Source organism: Amblyraja radiata, chromosome 5, assembly GCF_010909765.2.
Source record: "Amblyraja radiata isolate CabotCenter1 chromosome 5, sAmbRad1.1.pri, whole genome shotgun sequence".
NCBI lineage: Eukaryota > Metazoa > Chordata > Chondrichthyes > Rajiformes > Rajidae > Amblyraja > Amblyraja radiata.
The window spans coordinates 4974650-4991224 of record NC_045960.1 but is presented as its reverse complement, the minus strand read 5'-3'; the positions used below and the strand labels follow the sequence as shown (position 1 = coordinate 4991224).

Sequence of the window (16575 nt, the reverse complement as noted above, 5' to 3'; positions counted from 1 at the left end):
GCAGATGCTGGTTTACACCGAAGATAGACACAACATACTGGAGACTGAAGACGGGTCTCGACCCGAAACGTCACCCGTTCCTTTACTCCTGAGATGCTGCCTGACCTGCTGTGTTACTCCAGCATTTTGTGTCTATCTTTAGTACAACAAAGCAACAGGCCCTCCGGCCCACCATGTCCATTCCGACCAGGTTGCTAAATTAAACTAAACATATGATTCATGTCCCTCCATTGTCTGCATATTCATTTGCCTATATAACAGCTTCATCAACATCACTATAGTAGCTGCCAGCATGTTCCAGGCACCCACCACTGCCTATATAAGAAAACGTTACACTTTCCCCTCCTGACCTTAATGCTATGCCATCCATTGTCTGACATTTCTATTCTGGGGGAAAGCTTCTGACTATCGATCGTGTGTATACCTCCCGTAATTATATAAGCATCCCTCCCCTCATCCTCCAACGTTTCAGAGAAAATAGTCCAGCTTTGTTCAATCTCTCCCTATAGCTAAGACCCTCTGCTCCAGGCAGCATGTTGGTAAACCTCCTATACACTCTGTCCAACGCCCCCACATCCTTCCCATAATGGGATGAACCAACACGGTGACGCAGCTGTAGAGTTGCTGCCTCACAGCGCCAGAGACCCGGGATCCATCTCGACTACGGGTGCTTGTCTGTGCGGAGTTTATACGTTCTCCCCGTGACCGGCGTGGATTCTCTCCCACAATACAACGACGTACAGGTTTGTAGGTTAATTGGCTTGGTATGATTGTAAATTGCCCCTAGTGTGTCTATGGTAGTGTTAGTGTGCAGGGATCGTTGGTCGGCGCGGACTCCGTGGGCTGTTTCCCACTGTACCTCTAAACTAAACTAAACTAAACTAAACGCAGCCTAATCAAGTCTGAAGAAGCGTCTCGACACGAAACGTCACCTCTTCCTTTTCTCCACAGATGCTGGCCAGCCGTTGTTGAGTTGCTCCAGCATTTTGTGTCTATCTTCGTCCTAACCAAAGTTATATAACAGAGTACTCACCCGATTTTGAGCGCAGGTTTCCAGTGGCCAAGAGGTACTCAAATGGCCTCGACAGATCTGGCACTAAATTAAAAACTTTCATCAGGTTTTCGGAGTTAATCTGGATGGTTCCTTTTTGGCTCTTTTTGTCCAGGGCTAGTTTAATGGATTGCAACCATAACTCCATCTTCTCCTGCAAGCAACAATAAAACGATCAAAGGCTGGTATGAAAATCAAATGGGGGAGTCCAGAACCAGGTGCCACAGTTTAAGAATAAGGGGTAAGCTATTTAGAGCGGAGATGAGGAAACACTTTTTCCCCACAGAGAGTGGTGAGTCTGTGGAATTCTCTGCCTCAGAGGGCGGTGGAGGCCGGTTCTCTGGATGCTTTCAAGAGAGAGCTAGATAGGGCTCTTAATGATAGTGGAGTCAGGGGATATGGGGAGAAGGCAGGAACGGGGTACTGATTGGGGATGATCAGCCATGATCACATTGAATGGCGGTGCTGGCTTGAAGGGCCGAATGGCCTACTCCTGCACCTATTGTCTATTGTCTAACTCTAACGGCTTACACAACCACCATCAAAGATCTTGTTGGATCTTGCTGTGTATAAATTGTCTGCAATGCTTCTCCAAACGTCAATACCAAATCGACCTCAAATGTAATTCAATACCTTGGTTGCCACCCTGGGACAAAAAACTCCAACTATCTACCCCATCAATGGTATTACATTTATATACTTCTATCAGATTGGCCCTCAAACGTTTAGACTTTGGAGATAAGAGTGTGGAAACAGGGCCTTCGGCCCACCGAGTTTGTGCCGACCCCCACCGAGTTTGTGCCTACCAGTGATCACCCCGTACACTCGCACGATCCCACACACTAGGGACAATTCACAATTTACAGAAGCCAATTAACCTACAAACCTGCACGTCGTTGGAGTGTGGGAGGAAACCGGAGCACCCGGAGAAAACCCACACGGTCAAGGGGAGAACGTACAAACTCTGTACAGACAGCACCCGTGTGATTGAACCCGTGTCTCTGGCGCTGTAAGGCAGCGACTCTATCGCTGCACCACCTACTGGAGCCTCCGATGCTTCAGAGAAAAGAATTCATCTTTGTCCAACCGCTCTTGACAGATAATACTCTAATACTATTAGCGGTAATACTCTCTCATCCAGGCAATACTTGTTCTGTTCTTGAGTCTTCACATGGGCCTTGGTTTGGTGAAGATACCTCCAACATGATCCCACCACCAGACATAAAAACAGTTTTTATCCACGAGTAGTAGCTCTACTCAACAGCCAAAAATCTGTAGCCTCCCTTTGATCTGGTATTTTGTTGGTTCACATGCTTGATCAATGGTGTTTTATCATTAATGTTTCATTATTATTAATGTTTAGTGTTTTCTGAGCCATTCGTAACTGTCACTGTATGTCATGTTGTTACTTGTGGGCGGAGCACCAAGGCAAATTCCTTGTATGTGAATACTTGGCCAATAAACGTACTTACTTACTTAGTATTGCAGCACTCTATGGAAGGCAGAAAGGGGTGGGGATGGGAAGATGGGACTGGTGGTGGGATCACGTTGGAGGTGACGGAAATGTGGGCGAATGATGTGCTGGCTGCGGAGTCACTAACCTTCAAAAACATCAGGTAGAGTTGACCGGGAGTCAATACTTCATGATTTATCAAACTGTCTGGATTCTCTGCCTGGCATTCACCCTTGGCGAATGTAAACAACTTCCGGGTCATCAAGCAGAGCAAATAAAATTTCTCTACGTTAGACTTCAAGTGGACACACAGGCAGTGACTGCAGGCAAACAAGCAGAGCACCATTATTAAGCAATAAGTAATAACTGCAGCAAAGGTCCATTACCTTTATAATTCTTACAATGCATCAAAATATTACATCGCAAAAACATCAAAAACACACATCGCTATTGGCGAGCCTCACATCGTGCATCAGAATAACTATTTGTAGTTTGATTTACAGATGCAGCATAGAAACAGGTCCTTCGGCCCACCGAGTCCATGCCGGCCAGCTATCACCCATTCACACTAGCTCTATATTAACCCATTTTCGCTACCACTGCCTAGGGGGGCAATTTACAGAGGCCAATTAACCTACAAACCTGCACACCTTTAGGATGTGAGCAGAAACTGGAGCACCTGGAGGAAACTCCAGTGCAAACTCCACACAGACAGCGCCCGAGGTCAGGATTGAACGTGGGTCTCTGGCACTGTGAGGCAGCAGCTCTACCAGCTACTCCACTGTGCTAGATTTTGTTTTGTACATCTCCAGGATCAAGACCTGCAAGCAAGCATATATATGTATGCTGCCAAGTCGTAATGTCTGTTGCTTTGATGATCAAGTTATTTTCTCACTGCACTGGAGTCGCTTTGGTGAGATTGTGCCCACTTCTACTGGGTGGGAAATCAGCCATTATTTAGATCCAGCGACAATGAAGGATTGGCATTTCTTTTCCAAGTTTGGATGTTATGCGATTGATGGGGCATGTCCCCTACAACTCTCACCAACTTCTACAGATGCGCCGTAGAAAGCATTTTATCAGGGGGTTACTTGAAGTTAGATAAATCAATATTCATACCACTGCCCAAGCAAAATATGAGGTGCTGTTCCTCCAATTTGTGTTTGGCCTCACTCTGACAATGGAGGAGACCCAGGACAGAAAGGTCAGTGTGGGAATGGGTAAGAGGATTAAAGTGTTTGGCAACGGGGAGATCATGTAGGTCCAGGTGGACTGAGTGAAGGTGTTCAGCGAAACGATGGCCCAGTCTGGTTAAGTCTCGCCGATGTATAAGAGTCCACACCTTGATACAGTAGATGAGGTTGGAGGAGGTGCAAGTGAACCTCTGCCTCAAAACAAGGTGGCGCCAGAGTATTGTGTGTGTTTGCGGCTGGTCCGAGAGGAGGATTTCTTCAGAGTATTGTGTTCAGTTCTGGGCACCATGTTACAGGAAAGATATTGTCAAGCTGGAAAGGATTCAGAGAAGATTTACGATGATGTTGCCAGGACTAGAGGGTGTGAGCTATAGGTAGAGGTTGAGTAGGCTGGGACTCTATTACATGGAGCGTAGGAGGATGAGGGGTGATCTTACAGAGGTATATAAGATCATGAGAGGAATTGATCGGATAGATGCCCAGAGTAGGTGAATCGAGGACCAGAGGACATAGGTTCAAGGTGAAGGGGAAAAGATTTAATAGGAATCTGAAGGGTAACTTTTTCACACAAAGGGTGGTGGGTGTATGGAACAAGCTGCCAGAGGAGGTAGTTGAGGCTGGGACTAACCCAGCGTTTAAGAAACAGTTAGGCAGGTACATGGATAGGACAGGTTTGGAGGGACATGGACCAAGCGCAGGCAAGCGGGACTAGTGTAGCTGGGACATGTGGGCCAGTGTGGGCAAGTTGGGCCGAAGGGCCTGTTTCCACACTGTATCACTCTATAACCCGAAATGTCACCTATTCCTTTTCTCCAGAGATGCTGTCCGACTCGCTGGGTTACTCCAGCTTTTTGTGCCTATCTTCGGTTTAAACCAGCTCCTGTAGTTCTGTCCTACACAAGGTTTACACAGAAGGACACAGAGTGCTGGAGTAACTCAGTGGGTCAGGCAGCCATCTCTGGAGAACATGGATAGGTGATGCTTGGATTGAAGTAGAAGGGTCTGGACCTGAAACCTCACCCATCCTTGTTCTCCACCGATGCTGGGTTACTCCAGCACTCTGTGTCTATCTAAACTAAACTGTGGTAACATGGTAATATAAGCAGCACATGATGCATATTAATAAGTGTCACTGACTCGAACAGGAACTCTGCGGCTTGTTCGTTGGTGTACCACTCGGGGAGATAAAGCTTGACGCGGAACCTCTGGCCCAGGTAATTCAAGAGCTGCTTCTTGGTGGTGCAGCCCTCAGTCATCACCAGTCTCAGCATCTGCGCCACACAACTCTTGAAGAAGGAGTTGCTCTCCTTCCCTTTGATCAACTCCTGGTAAATCTGGAAATCGGTGAAATCAACTAACCCCTGCAAAAACACAAAACAGGAACATCTCTGCTAGATCGGGATGAAGCAAAATAGAAACAGACGCGAATGGCTAAACCAACATGCATCTTGATGAGTCACGTTACTGATTCAAGTGAAGAATTGGAAAACAGAGTATTGATGGGAGACTCAAAATGCTGGAATAACTCAGCAGGCGAGGCAGCATCTCTGGGTGACGATTCGGGTCAGAGTGATACAGTGTGGAAACAGGCCCTTCCATCCAACTTGCCCACACTGGCCAACATGTCCCAGCTACACTAGTCCCACCTGGCATTCCTTCTCTCCGGAGATGCTGCCTCATCCGCTGAGCCACTCCAGCATTTTGTGTCTACCTTTGATTTTATCCAGCATCTGCAGTTCCTTCTTACACAGAGTATTGATGGGACTGACTTTAGAGATACACTGTGCAATCAGGCCCTTCGGCCCATCCGTGCCGACCAGCAATCACCAGGTACACTCGCACTACCCTACGCACTAGGGACAATTTATAATGTTGCAGAAGCCACATAACCCTACAAACCAGTACATCTTTGGAGTGTGGGATCGAAACTGGAGCACCAGGAGAAAACCTATGCGGTCGGTCACAGGGAGAACATCAAAACTCCATACTCAAAGAACACAGCTCTATCTTAAACACATTTATCACCAAACTCGTGGGGATTGGTGTCAGCACGCATCTCTGCAACTGGATCCTTGACTTCTTGTCTTAGAAAGACATTCTTGCCATAGAGGGAGTACAGAGAAGGTTCACCAGACTGATTCCTGGGATGTCAGGACTTTCATATGAAGAAAGACTGGATAGACTCGGCTTGTACTCGCTAGAATTTAGAAGATTGAGGGGGGATCTTATAGAAACTTACAAAATTCTTAAGGGGTTGGACAGGCTAGATGCAGGAAGATTGTTCCCGATGTTGGGGAAGTCAAGAACAAGGGGTCACAGTTTAAGGATAAGGGGGAAATCTTTTAGGACCGAGATGAGAAAAACATTTTTCACACAGAGAGTGGTGAATCTCTGGAATTCTCTGCCACAGAAGGTAGTTGAGGCCAGTTCATTGGCTATATTTAAGAGGGAGTTAGATGTGGCCCTTGTGGCTAAAGGGATCAGGGGGTATGGAGGGAAGGCAGGTACAGGATACTGAGTTGGATGATCAGCCATGATCATATTGAATGGCGGTGCAGGCTCGAAGGGCCGAATGGCCTACTCCTGCACCTATTTTCTATGTTTCTATATTTCCTGACCAACAGACCCCAATCAATGAGGATAGGGGACAAATCATCCTCTACGATAATCCTCATCGCTGGTGCTCCGCAAGGATGTGTTCTCAGCCCCTTCTTTACCCCTTGTATACCCACGACAGGGCAGCTGTGTACAAATCTATTTCCATTTAAATTCACAGACGACGCCACCATTGTGGGCCGGATATCAAATAATGAGACGGACATAGGCGGAGAGACGGACAAAAAGCTGGAGTAACTCAGCGGGACGGGCAGCATCTCTGGAGAAAAGGAATAGATGACGTTTCGGGTCGAGACCTTTCTTCAGGCTGAGAGTCAGGGGAAAGGGAAACGAGAGGTATAAATGGTCCTGGTCCGAGAACACTGATGCAATTATAATGAAAGCACATCAGCGACTCTACTTCCTGAGAAGATTACGGAGAGTCGGTATGTCAAGGAAGACTCTCTCTTACTTCTACAGGTGCACAGTAGAGAGCATGCTGACCGATTGCATCGTGGCTTGGTTCGGCAACTTGAGCACCCTGGAGAGGAAAAGACTACAAAAAGTAGTAAACACTGCCCAGTCCATTATCGGCTCTGACCTTCCTTCCATCGAGGGGATTTATCGCAGTTGCTGCCTCAAAAAGGCTGGCAGTATCATCAAGGACCCACACCATCCTGGCCACACACTCATCTCCCTGCTACATTCAGGTAGAAGGTACAGGAGCCTGAAGACTGCAACGACCAGGTTCAGAAATAGCTACTTCCCCACAGCCATCAGGCTATTGAACTCAACTCAAACAAAACTCTGAACATTAATAGCCCGTTATCAGTTTATTTGCAATTTATCTGTTTTATTTATTCATGTGTGTATATATTTATACAATGGTATATGGACACACTGATCTGTTCTGTAGTAAATGCCTACTATGTTCTGTTGTGCTGAAGCAAAGCAAGAATTTAATTGTCCTATCTGGGACACATGACAATAAACTCTCTTGAATCTTGATATAGAAGAAATGATTGAAAGATATGCAATAAAGTAATGATGATAAAGGTGACAGGCCATTGTTAGCTGTGGGTTGGGTGAGAACGAGTTACAATGAGACTCAACAGGACGACGGTGAAGCTGCTACAACGACTTGGGTGGGGGAGGGATAGAGAGAGAGGGAATGCCGGGGCTACCTGAAGTGAGAGAAATCAATATTCATAACACTGGGCTGTAAGCTGCCCAAGCGAAATAACAGATGCTGTTCCTCCAATTTGCATTTAGCCTCACTCTGACAATGGAGGAGACCTAGGGGACAGAAAGGTCAGTGTGGGAATGGGAAGGGGAATTAAAGTATTTGGCAACCGGGAGATCAGGTTGGTTCACGCGGGCTGAGCGAAGGTGTTCCGCGAAACGATCGCCCAGTCTACGTTTGGTCTCACCGATGTATAAGAGTCCACATCTTGAACAATGGATACAGTAGATGAGGTTGGAGGAGGTGCAAGTGATTAGCTGCCTAACCTGAAAGGACTATCGGGGTCCCTGGACAGAGGCGTGGGAGGAGGTATAGAGACAGGTGTTGCATCCATTGTCAGAGTGAGGCCCAGCGCAAATTGGAGGAACAGCATCTCATATTTCACTTGGGCAGCTTACACCCGTGGTATGAATATTGACTTCTCTAACTTCAAGTAACCCTTTCATCCCCTCTCTCTCTCCATCCCTCCCCCACCAAAGTCGTACCAGCTTCAAAGTGGTCTTGTTGAGGCTCATTGTCTGTAACTCGTTTACACCTAGCCCTCCGCTAACAATGGCCTGTTTCCTGTATCATGTTTACTTGTTTGCATATCTTTCATTCATTTGTTCTATATCTCTCTACATCACCGTCTATATCTCACGTTTCCCTTTCCCCTGAGTCTGAAGAAGGGTCTCGACCCAAAACGTCACCTATTCCTTTTCTCCAGAGATGAGTTACTTCAGCTTCTTGTGTCTATCTTTAGTTTTAACCAGCATCTGCAGTTCCTTCCCACACAATGATGAGATGGAGTACAGGAAGGAGATTGAGAACCTCGTGTCCTGATGTCGAGACAACAACCTTTCTCTCAGCAAGACAAGGGAGATAGTGATGGCCTTCAGGAAGTGAAGCGGTCCACATACCCCAGTTTACATTGATGGCGCCAAATTAGAGATGGTTGATAAATTAGAATTATGCGGAGTCAATATCACCAACAACGTCTCCTGGACCACCCATATTGAAGCAACGACCAAGAAAGCACATCAACGCCTCTACTTCCTTAGAGGCTAAGGAAGTTCGGCATGTCCCCAAGAACTCTCACCAACTTCTACAGATGGGCCATAGAAAGCATTTTATAAGGATTAGCATTTAAAAAGGAGTTGAACAGGTACTTTGGTTCTGTCATCACTAAGGAAGACACACACAATCTACCTGATGTACTAGAGGACAGAGGATCTAGGGAGACAGAGGAACTGAAATAAATTTGCATTAGGCGAGAAATAGTATTGGGTAGACTGATGGGACTGAAGGATGATAATTCCCCAGGGCCTGATGGTCTGCATCCCAGGGTACTCAAGGAAGTGGCTCTAGAAATCATGGACGCATTGGTGATCATTTTCCAATGTTCTATAGATTCAGGATCGGTTCCTGTGGATTGGTGGGTAGCTAATGTTATCCCACTTTTCATGAAAGGAGCGAGAGAGAGAAAACGGGGAATTATAGACCAGTTAGCCTGACATTGGTGGTGGGGAAGATGCTGGAGTCAATTATTAAAGAATAATAATAATTCTTGGATAGAGAATTGTTTGGCAGACAGGAAACAAAGAGTAGGAATAAACGGGTCCCTGTCAGAATGGCAGGCAGTGGCGAGTGGCCGCAACTATTTACAATATATATTAATGATTTAGATGATGGGATTAAAAGTAACACCAGGAAATTTGCAGATGACACAAAGCTGAGTGGCAGTGTGAACTGCGAAGAGAATACTAGGAGGTTGCAGGGTGACTTGGACAGGTAGAGTGACTTTTCTCCGGGTGCTCCGGTTTCCTCCCTCACTCCAAAAGATGTGCAGGTTTGTAGGTTAATTGGTGGCTTTAAATTGTCCCTAGTGAGTAGGATAGTGCTAGTGTAGAGGTGAACGCTGGTCGGCACCGACTCAGTAGGCTGAAGGGCCTGTTTGCACACTGTAAAATAAAATAAAATAAACTCAAATTACAGTGAGTGGTGGACAAAAATGCTGGAGAAACTCTGCGGGTGAGGCAGCATCTATGGAGCGAAGGAAATAGGCAACGTTTCGGGCCGAAACCCTTCTTCACACTGTCAGATGTAGAACAGGCAATGACCTCCCCCACATCCACCCACACCCACACCCACTTCATCAAAGGGATCTATAGGAGGCACTGCCTCAAAAAGACAGCCAATTGTGGACAATGGACTTTGTCTATGGGACTGATGCGCTACAATGCTGAGAGCTATGTGATGCACTCTGTATCGCCCCTATGTTTGAACTATTGTACTTGTTTGATTTGGTGATATGTATGTCTAGTATTAACTGATCAGTTTGGATAGCATGCCAAACAAAGCTTTTCACCGTACCTTGGTACACGTGGCAATAATAAACCTCAACCTAAAATATAAATATAAAGCAAATGATGTAACCTTGGTCAACGAAGTTTAATGCCAATGCATTCCTGAAAAGGATTTGGTCCCGTTCGGGATTTTTAATCCCAACTCTAAAATGGTGGAACATGCGATCTCACCTTCAGTGCAAACCCGAGTGGGATAAAGAAGAGTTCCTTCTGATAAATGAAGTTGACCATCACTGTGCCGTTGTCCAGATAGTGGAGGTTCATGTTGATAGCTGTGTGCTCATCCTTCACACAGTGCATGCTAATACCTGGCAGAAGAAACACAGCGAGAGAATCTATTACATTTACAGGCAGATCATTTTCTGGCTATGTTACCAACTTGGAACGCCAACTTCATCTAGTTTAGTTTAGAGATACAGCGTGGGAACAGGCCCTTTGGCCCTCCGAGCCCACGTCAACCAGCGATCCCCATACACTAACATTATCCAACACACACACTGGGTACAATTTACATTTTATGCAAAGCCAATTAGCCTACAAACCTGTACGTCTTTGGAGGGAGCTTCTCGGAGAAAACCCATGCATGTCACGGGGAAAAGGTACAAACTGCGTACAGACAGCATCTGTAGTCAGGATGGAATCCGGGTCTCTGGCGCCGTGAGGCAACAGCTCTACCGCCACTGATACCTCTTGTTGATGATGTGGAGAAGCAGAGAATAGAGGAATATCGATCATATGTAGGCAGATGAGACTAGTTTATCATAGCATGATGTTCGGCGCAGACATCTGGTTGAAAGGTTGGAATTCCAGCAACTTGTCCTGTACCACCCATGTCAAAGCAAGGGCCAAAAAAGCACACCAACGCTACTACTTCCTTACAAGGCTCAGGCAGTTCAGCATGTCCATCACAGCTCCACCCAAGACCGCAAGTAACTGAAGGGAATTGTAGACGCAGCCCAGACCATCGCACAAACCAACCTCCCTTCCATTGACTCCATTTAGTCATCTTGCAATCTCGGCAAGGCCAGCAGCATAATCAAGGACCAGTCTCCCCCCAGTCACTCCCTTCCATCGGGCAAGAGGTACAGAAGTGTGAAAACGCACACCTCCAGATTCCGGGAGTTTCTTCCCAGCTGTTATCAGGCAACTGAACCATTCCTATCAACAACTAGAGAGTAGTCCTGAGCTACGATCTACTGATTAGAGACCCTCGGACTATCTTTAATCGGACTTTATCTTGCACCACATGTTACTCCCTTCATCGCTAAAGAAAATCAACAAAATCAGGCATAAGCTAAAAATATCAAACTTTCTAGTTCCATGCACATGTGGAAGTTTATTTTAAAAATATAATTAGGTTACTCTATTGAACATTCGCGGTGTGCAGGAAAGAGCCTACCGGTTGCATCACAGCCTGGTTCGGCAACTCGAACGCCCAGGAACAAAGTAGATTGATCGGCACGGTGGCGCAGCAGTAGAGTTGCTGCCTCACAGCGCCAGAGACCCGGGCTCGATCCAGTCTACGGGTGCTGACTATACGGAGATTGAGTTCGGAGTTTGTATGTTCTGCCTGTGACCACCTGGGTTTTCTCCCGATGCTCCGGTCTCCGCCCTCACTCCAAAAGATGTACAAGTTTATAGGTTTAAGAAGGAACTGCAGACTTAAGTCTGAAGAAGGGTCTCGACCCGAAACATCACCTATTTCCTTCGCTCCATAGATGCTGCCTCATCCGCTGAGTTTCTCCAGCATTTTTGTCTACCTTCAGGTTTGTAGGTTAATCAGTGTCTATAAATTGTCCCTAGTGAGTAGGATAGGGCTAGTGTTGGGGTGAACGCTGGTCGGCCCCGTCTCAGTAGACTGAAGGGCCTGTTTGCACACTGTATCTCTACAGTAAAATAAACTCAAATTATAGTGAGTGGTGCACACTGCCAGATCCAGATCAGGCAATGACCTCTCCCACACCCACCTCCACCTCCCATCAAAGGGATCTATAGGAGGCACTGCCTCATAAAGGCAGCCAATATCAAAGGCCCACACCACCCTGCCCACGCGCTCATCACCCACAGCAAGGAAGATGGTACAGGAGCCTGAAAACAGTGACAACTTAAGGCCCTGTCCCACTTACGTGTCCTTGGCACGCAAATTACGCAACCTCATGGTCGCGTTGAGGTGCACGGGCATCATGTGGCCACGCGGGGCCTGTCCCACTGAGAAGCGCGGAGGGGTATGGAGTTGTGCATGGTATCGCTCGGCGCTCCGAAATTTTGTAACAAACGAAATCTTCGCACGCCAACTGCCTGTCGCGTAACTGATGGCCAAAGTGGGACAGGCCCAAGACCCTGGCGCGACACAACATCTCACCTCCAACAGCAGCAGAAGCAGGCAAACATTCACCGAGCTCGGCCTGGGGCTCACGGCCGTTGCGGTCCGGATCTGCCCCCACTTCTACTCCCAGAGCAGGGCCAAGAAAATTGAAGATAGACACAAAATGCTTGAGTAACTCAGCGGGACCGGCAGCATCTCTGGAGAAAAGCAATGGGTGACGTTTCAGGTCAAGACCCTTCTTTCAGACTTCTTTCACGTATTCCTTTTCTCCAGAGATGCTGCCGGTCCCGCTGAGTTACTCCTGCATTTTGCGTCCATCTTCAAATGACGTCACGCGCTCCAGACAGCGCGCGACCTTCGCGGGACCGTCGAGCCTCAATGCGACCATGAGGTCGCGTAATTAGCGTGCCAAGGACATGTAAGTGGGACTGGGGCTTAAGAATTGCTTACCAACAACCATCCTCAGTAACTATGAGCTACCTGGACTTTGGTTGCACTAAAGATCTCTGTTTTTGCACGTATTATGGTTATTATTTATTATATGTGCATTTTGCATTTAAGGGCTTGTTAATCTGCTGCAAGTCACAATTCCATTGTTACAATGTTGAAGCATGAAAATGAAACATTCACACTCCAGTTGTAGCAAACTGTGGTCAGCATCTCTGTCACATTCTGGTCAGTTACTGGTGGGACAAGTTCACTCAATGAACCATTCTCTGTTTAACAACATTGCTGCATGCAAGGAAGTACACATGCAAGGCTTAAGAGTTTTAATGTAGAGGTCTTACTACAATTGCATTAAAAATCAATACTGATGCAGCTATTTTTTTAAAGTGAAAACAAAGTTAATCCTGCAGGTGGAGACTCCTGAAACATAGACAATAATCTACGTAATATATTTTAAACAAGCACAAAATACGGCATTTACATCCTGATAGAGCTAGTCAATAGACAATAGGTGCAGGAGTAGGCCATTCGGCCCTTCTAGCCAGCACCGCCATTCAATGTGATCATGGCTGATCATCCTCAATCGCCCATCATTTTATATTCCTCCATCAGGTCCCGCCTCAGCCCCCTCTGTTCCTGGGAAAACAACCTCAACCTATCCAGTTGCTACTTCAAATCATAATGCACTCATAATCCCAGGCAAGTCAAATATTCCCCCACCCAACAATCAGTCTAAAGAAGGGTCTCGACCCAAAACGTCACCTATCCATGTTCTCCAGAGATGCTGCCTGATCTGCTGAGTTACTCCAGCACTTTGGGCACCAGCATCAGCAGTTCCATGTTTCAACACTCATCAGGTACAGTACGAGCTAAAATATTAACACTTTCTATGCCATGGATCCAGTATTTACTAGTTGTTTTCAGAACTGCTAAGGGCATTGACTTTCAAGAGTCAAGAAATCATGATGCAGCTTGATAAGACTCCTGGTTAGGGTGCATTTAGAGTATTGCGTGTAGTTCTGGTCACCCCATTACAGGATGTGGAGGCTTTGGAAAGGGTGCAGAGGTTTACCAGAATGCTGCTTGGATTAGAGGCTTTTAGATACAAGCGGAGGTTGGATAAATTTAGATGATTTTCTTTGGAACGCGAGAGGTTGGGGGGAGACTTGATAGAAGTATATAAAGCGATGAGGGGCACAGACGGGTAGCCAGGTCGGGTAGATATGCCCAACATTAGCGGGCAGAGCTATAAAGTGAGAGGGGGAACGTTCAATTGAGATGTGCGGGGCAATTTTGTTAGCTGGTTTGGGCCTGGAACGCATTGCCAGGGATGGTGGTGGTGGTGGTGGAGGCAGGTACGATTGTGGCATTTAAGAGGCTTTTAGATAGACACCTGGAAGTGCAGGGAATAGAGGGATATGGATCATGTGCAGGCAGATGAGATCAGTGTGAAGAAGGGTCTCGACCCGATACATCACCCATTCCTTCTCTCCGGAGATGCTGCCAGTCCCGCTGAGTTACCCCAGCACGTTGTGTCTACCTGAGATCAGTTTAACTTGGCCTGGTGCTCAGCATCAACATGGTGCACTGTAGGGCCCGCTCCAGTGGTGTACTGTCCAACGATAGTGGTAACAGCAGCATGTAATCATAGTTGAGCTCCACATTGAGCACTATCTTGGTATAGAAATATTCTACTGCCATTCCATCGCAGGTGGGTAAAGATCCCAGAGCAAAATGACTGGAGTACTTTCAGGCTGAAAGTACTTTTTACTTTTCACTAATAATTCTGATGATCTGATCTGCATTGATATTAATATAAAAGGATGTTTCAATGTGAATTCTTTCTCCTTATCTATATTGTAGCACAAACAAAGATGTTCAAAACAAATGTGCTCTTTTTCCTCTGATCTTTTTATATTCATTTATATTTATCATGGAGGGAGTATAGGAGCATAAGGCCACAAATGCAGAAAATCAACAGAGCGCTCCATTCCATCTCTCTCTCATCTTCCATACCCTTTTTGGCCTTACAGGCTACAGCTCATGGCATAAAACCGTAGTGGATAAAATAGCATGACCAAAGACACTAGAGGAGCAAGATAGACCACTTGACAAAAAAGCTGTAGTACGGTCATGAGTAATTTTTTTCACGCCACTTTGGGAATCAAATATATGAGGGGGGTTTGTTTGAATGGGCCTCTGTCATGGCGTCCACATCTACAAGCAAAGCGAGCTGTTCTGCTATAGTGCTCGAATCACCAATGTAAGCGATTCGAGTACTTTATAGCCGTCTTTCTTCAGGTTCCCCACTAAAGACGAGAAGGTAAGTAAAAAATTATGACTTTCTGTCGTGTGGCCTGCCCGTTCTCTTCCTATAGCTCAGATCGTGGAGCCGGGGGTCGCCAGAAGAATTGCGCCGATCGCTGGCCCGCGGACTATAACACCCTGAAGCCGCGGTGTGTGGAGCTCCTGTAGTATCTTTGAGCATGACTGATGGAGAAGGGAAGGGGGCCCGAAAGAAACTTTGTACCCACTGATAAAATTCCTCTCAGAGGCCCTCCTTTCAGCAGCAGAAACGTCAGTGGCCCACCACCACCAGCTCAGCTAGAGACGGGCAACAACTGTGAGCTTGCCAGCAATGCTCTCATCCCGAGAGGACACAAAGCTGGCACAACCCCAACCACACATTACTTCAGTTGCACATGCACACCAGGCAACAGTTAAACAGGGACTCAACCCCATTTCACAGCAACTACACCTGCACACAACTCATATGTGTAGTAAGGAACATTATTGTAGGAAGGAACTGCAGATGCTGGTTCACTTGCGCCTCCTCCAACCTCATCTACTGTATGCATTTTTCAAGGTGTGGACTCTTATACATCGTCGAGACCAAACGTAGACTGGGCCATCGTTTCGCTGAACACCTCCGCTCAGCCTGCCTGGACCTACCTGATCTCCCGGTTGCTAAACACTTTAATTCCCCTTCCCATTCCAACACTGACCTTTCTGTCCTAGGCCTCCTCCATTGTCAGAGTGATGCCAAATGCAAATTGGAGGAACAGTATCTCATATTTCACTTGGGCAGCTTACAACCCAGTGGTACAGTGTTTTCTCTAACTTCAAATAACCCTTGCATCCCCTCTCTCTTCATCCCTCCCCCACCCAAGTCGTACCAGCTTCAAAGTCGTCTTGTTGAGTCTCATTGTCTGTAACTTGTTTACATCTAGCCCTCCGCTAACAATGGCCTGTTTCATCATCGTGACTTTTTTGCATATCTTTCATTCATTTGTTCTATATCTCTCTACATCATCGTGTATATATCTCGTTTCCCTCTCCCCTGACTCTCAGTCTGAAGAAGGGTCTCGACCCGAAACGTCACCTATTCCTTTTCTCCACAGATGCTGAATTACTCCAGTTTTCTGTGTCTATCTTGCACATAATTCCTATCCCTCCATTCACCGCATATCCATGAACCTATCTAAAAGCATCTTAAATTCCACTTTGTTGAGATCTGTTCAACAGTCGATTGAAACCAGTGCAGATGGAAAAAGGTAGGAGTAACTGAACATAGAAAAGTGCAGAAGGTAGACACAAAGTGCTGGAGTAACTCAGGCAGCATCTGTGGCAAAAAGCAACAGGTGACGTTTCAGATCGGAACCCTTCTTCAGAAAGCATCTGCAGTTCTTTCCTTATCTTTGGTATAAATCAGCATCTGCAGTTCCTTCTTATACAAAGAAAAATGCCGCCCAGGAAGAGGCCCTTCAGCCTGCAGTGTCTGTTCAGAACACAATGCCAAGATAAACTCAACTTAGGTACACAAAAATGCTGGAGAAACTATTTTTGTGTACCTTCGATTTTCCAGCATCTGCAGTTCCTTCTTAAACTCATCATATCTGCCTTCACATAATCCGTATCTCCT

At 46.4% G+C, this 16575-nt stretch overlaps 1 protein-coding gene across 1 annotated transcript in view; it reads right to left on the bottom strand.

The window, feature by feature from the left end:
* Positions 1 to 16575, bottom strand: part of polr1b (RNA polymerase I subunit B) — a 57305-nt gene that overhangs the window by 24684 nt on the left and 16046 nt on the right. Inside the window, exons 5-8 of the mRNA XM_033020540.1 lie at positions 10052 to 10188; positions 4835 to 5058; positions 2653 to 2824; positions 1034 to 1205 (exon numbers count right to left, since the gene is read on the bottom strand). Coding sequence (XP_032876431.1) covers positions 1034 to 1205; positions 2653 to 2824; positions 4835 to 5058; positions 10052 to 10188 — 705 coding nt within the window. The remainder of the gene's footprint in view (positions 1 to 1033; positions 1206 to 2652; positions 2825 to 4834; positions 5059 to 10051; positions 10189 to 16575) is intronic.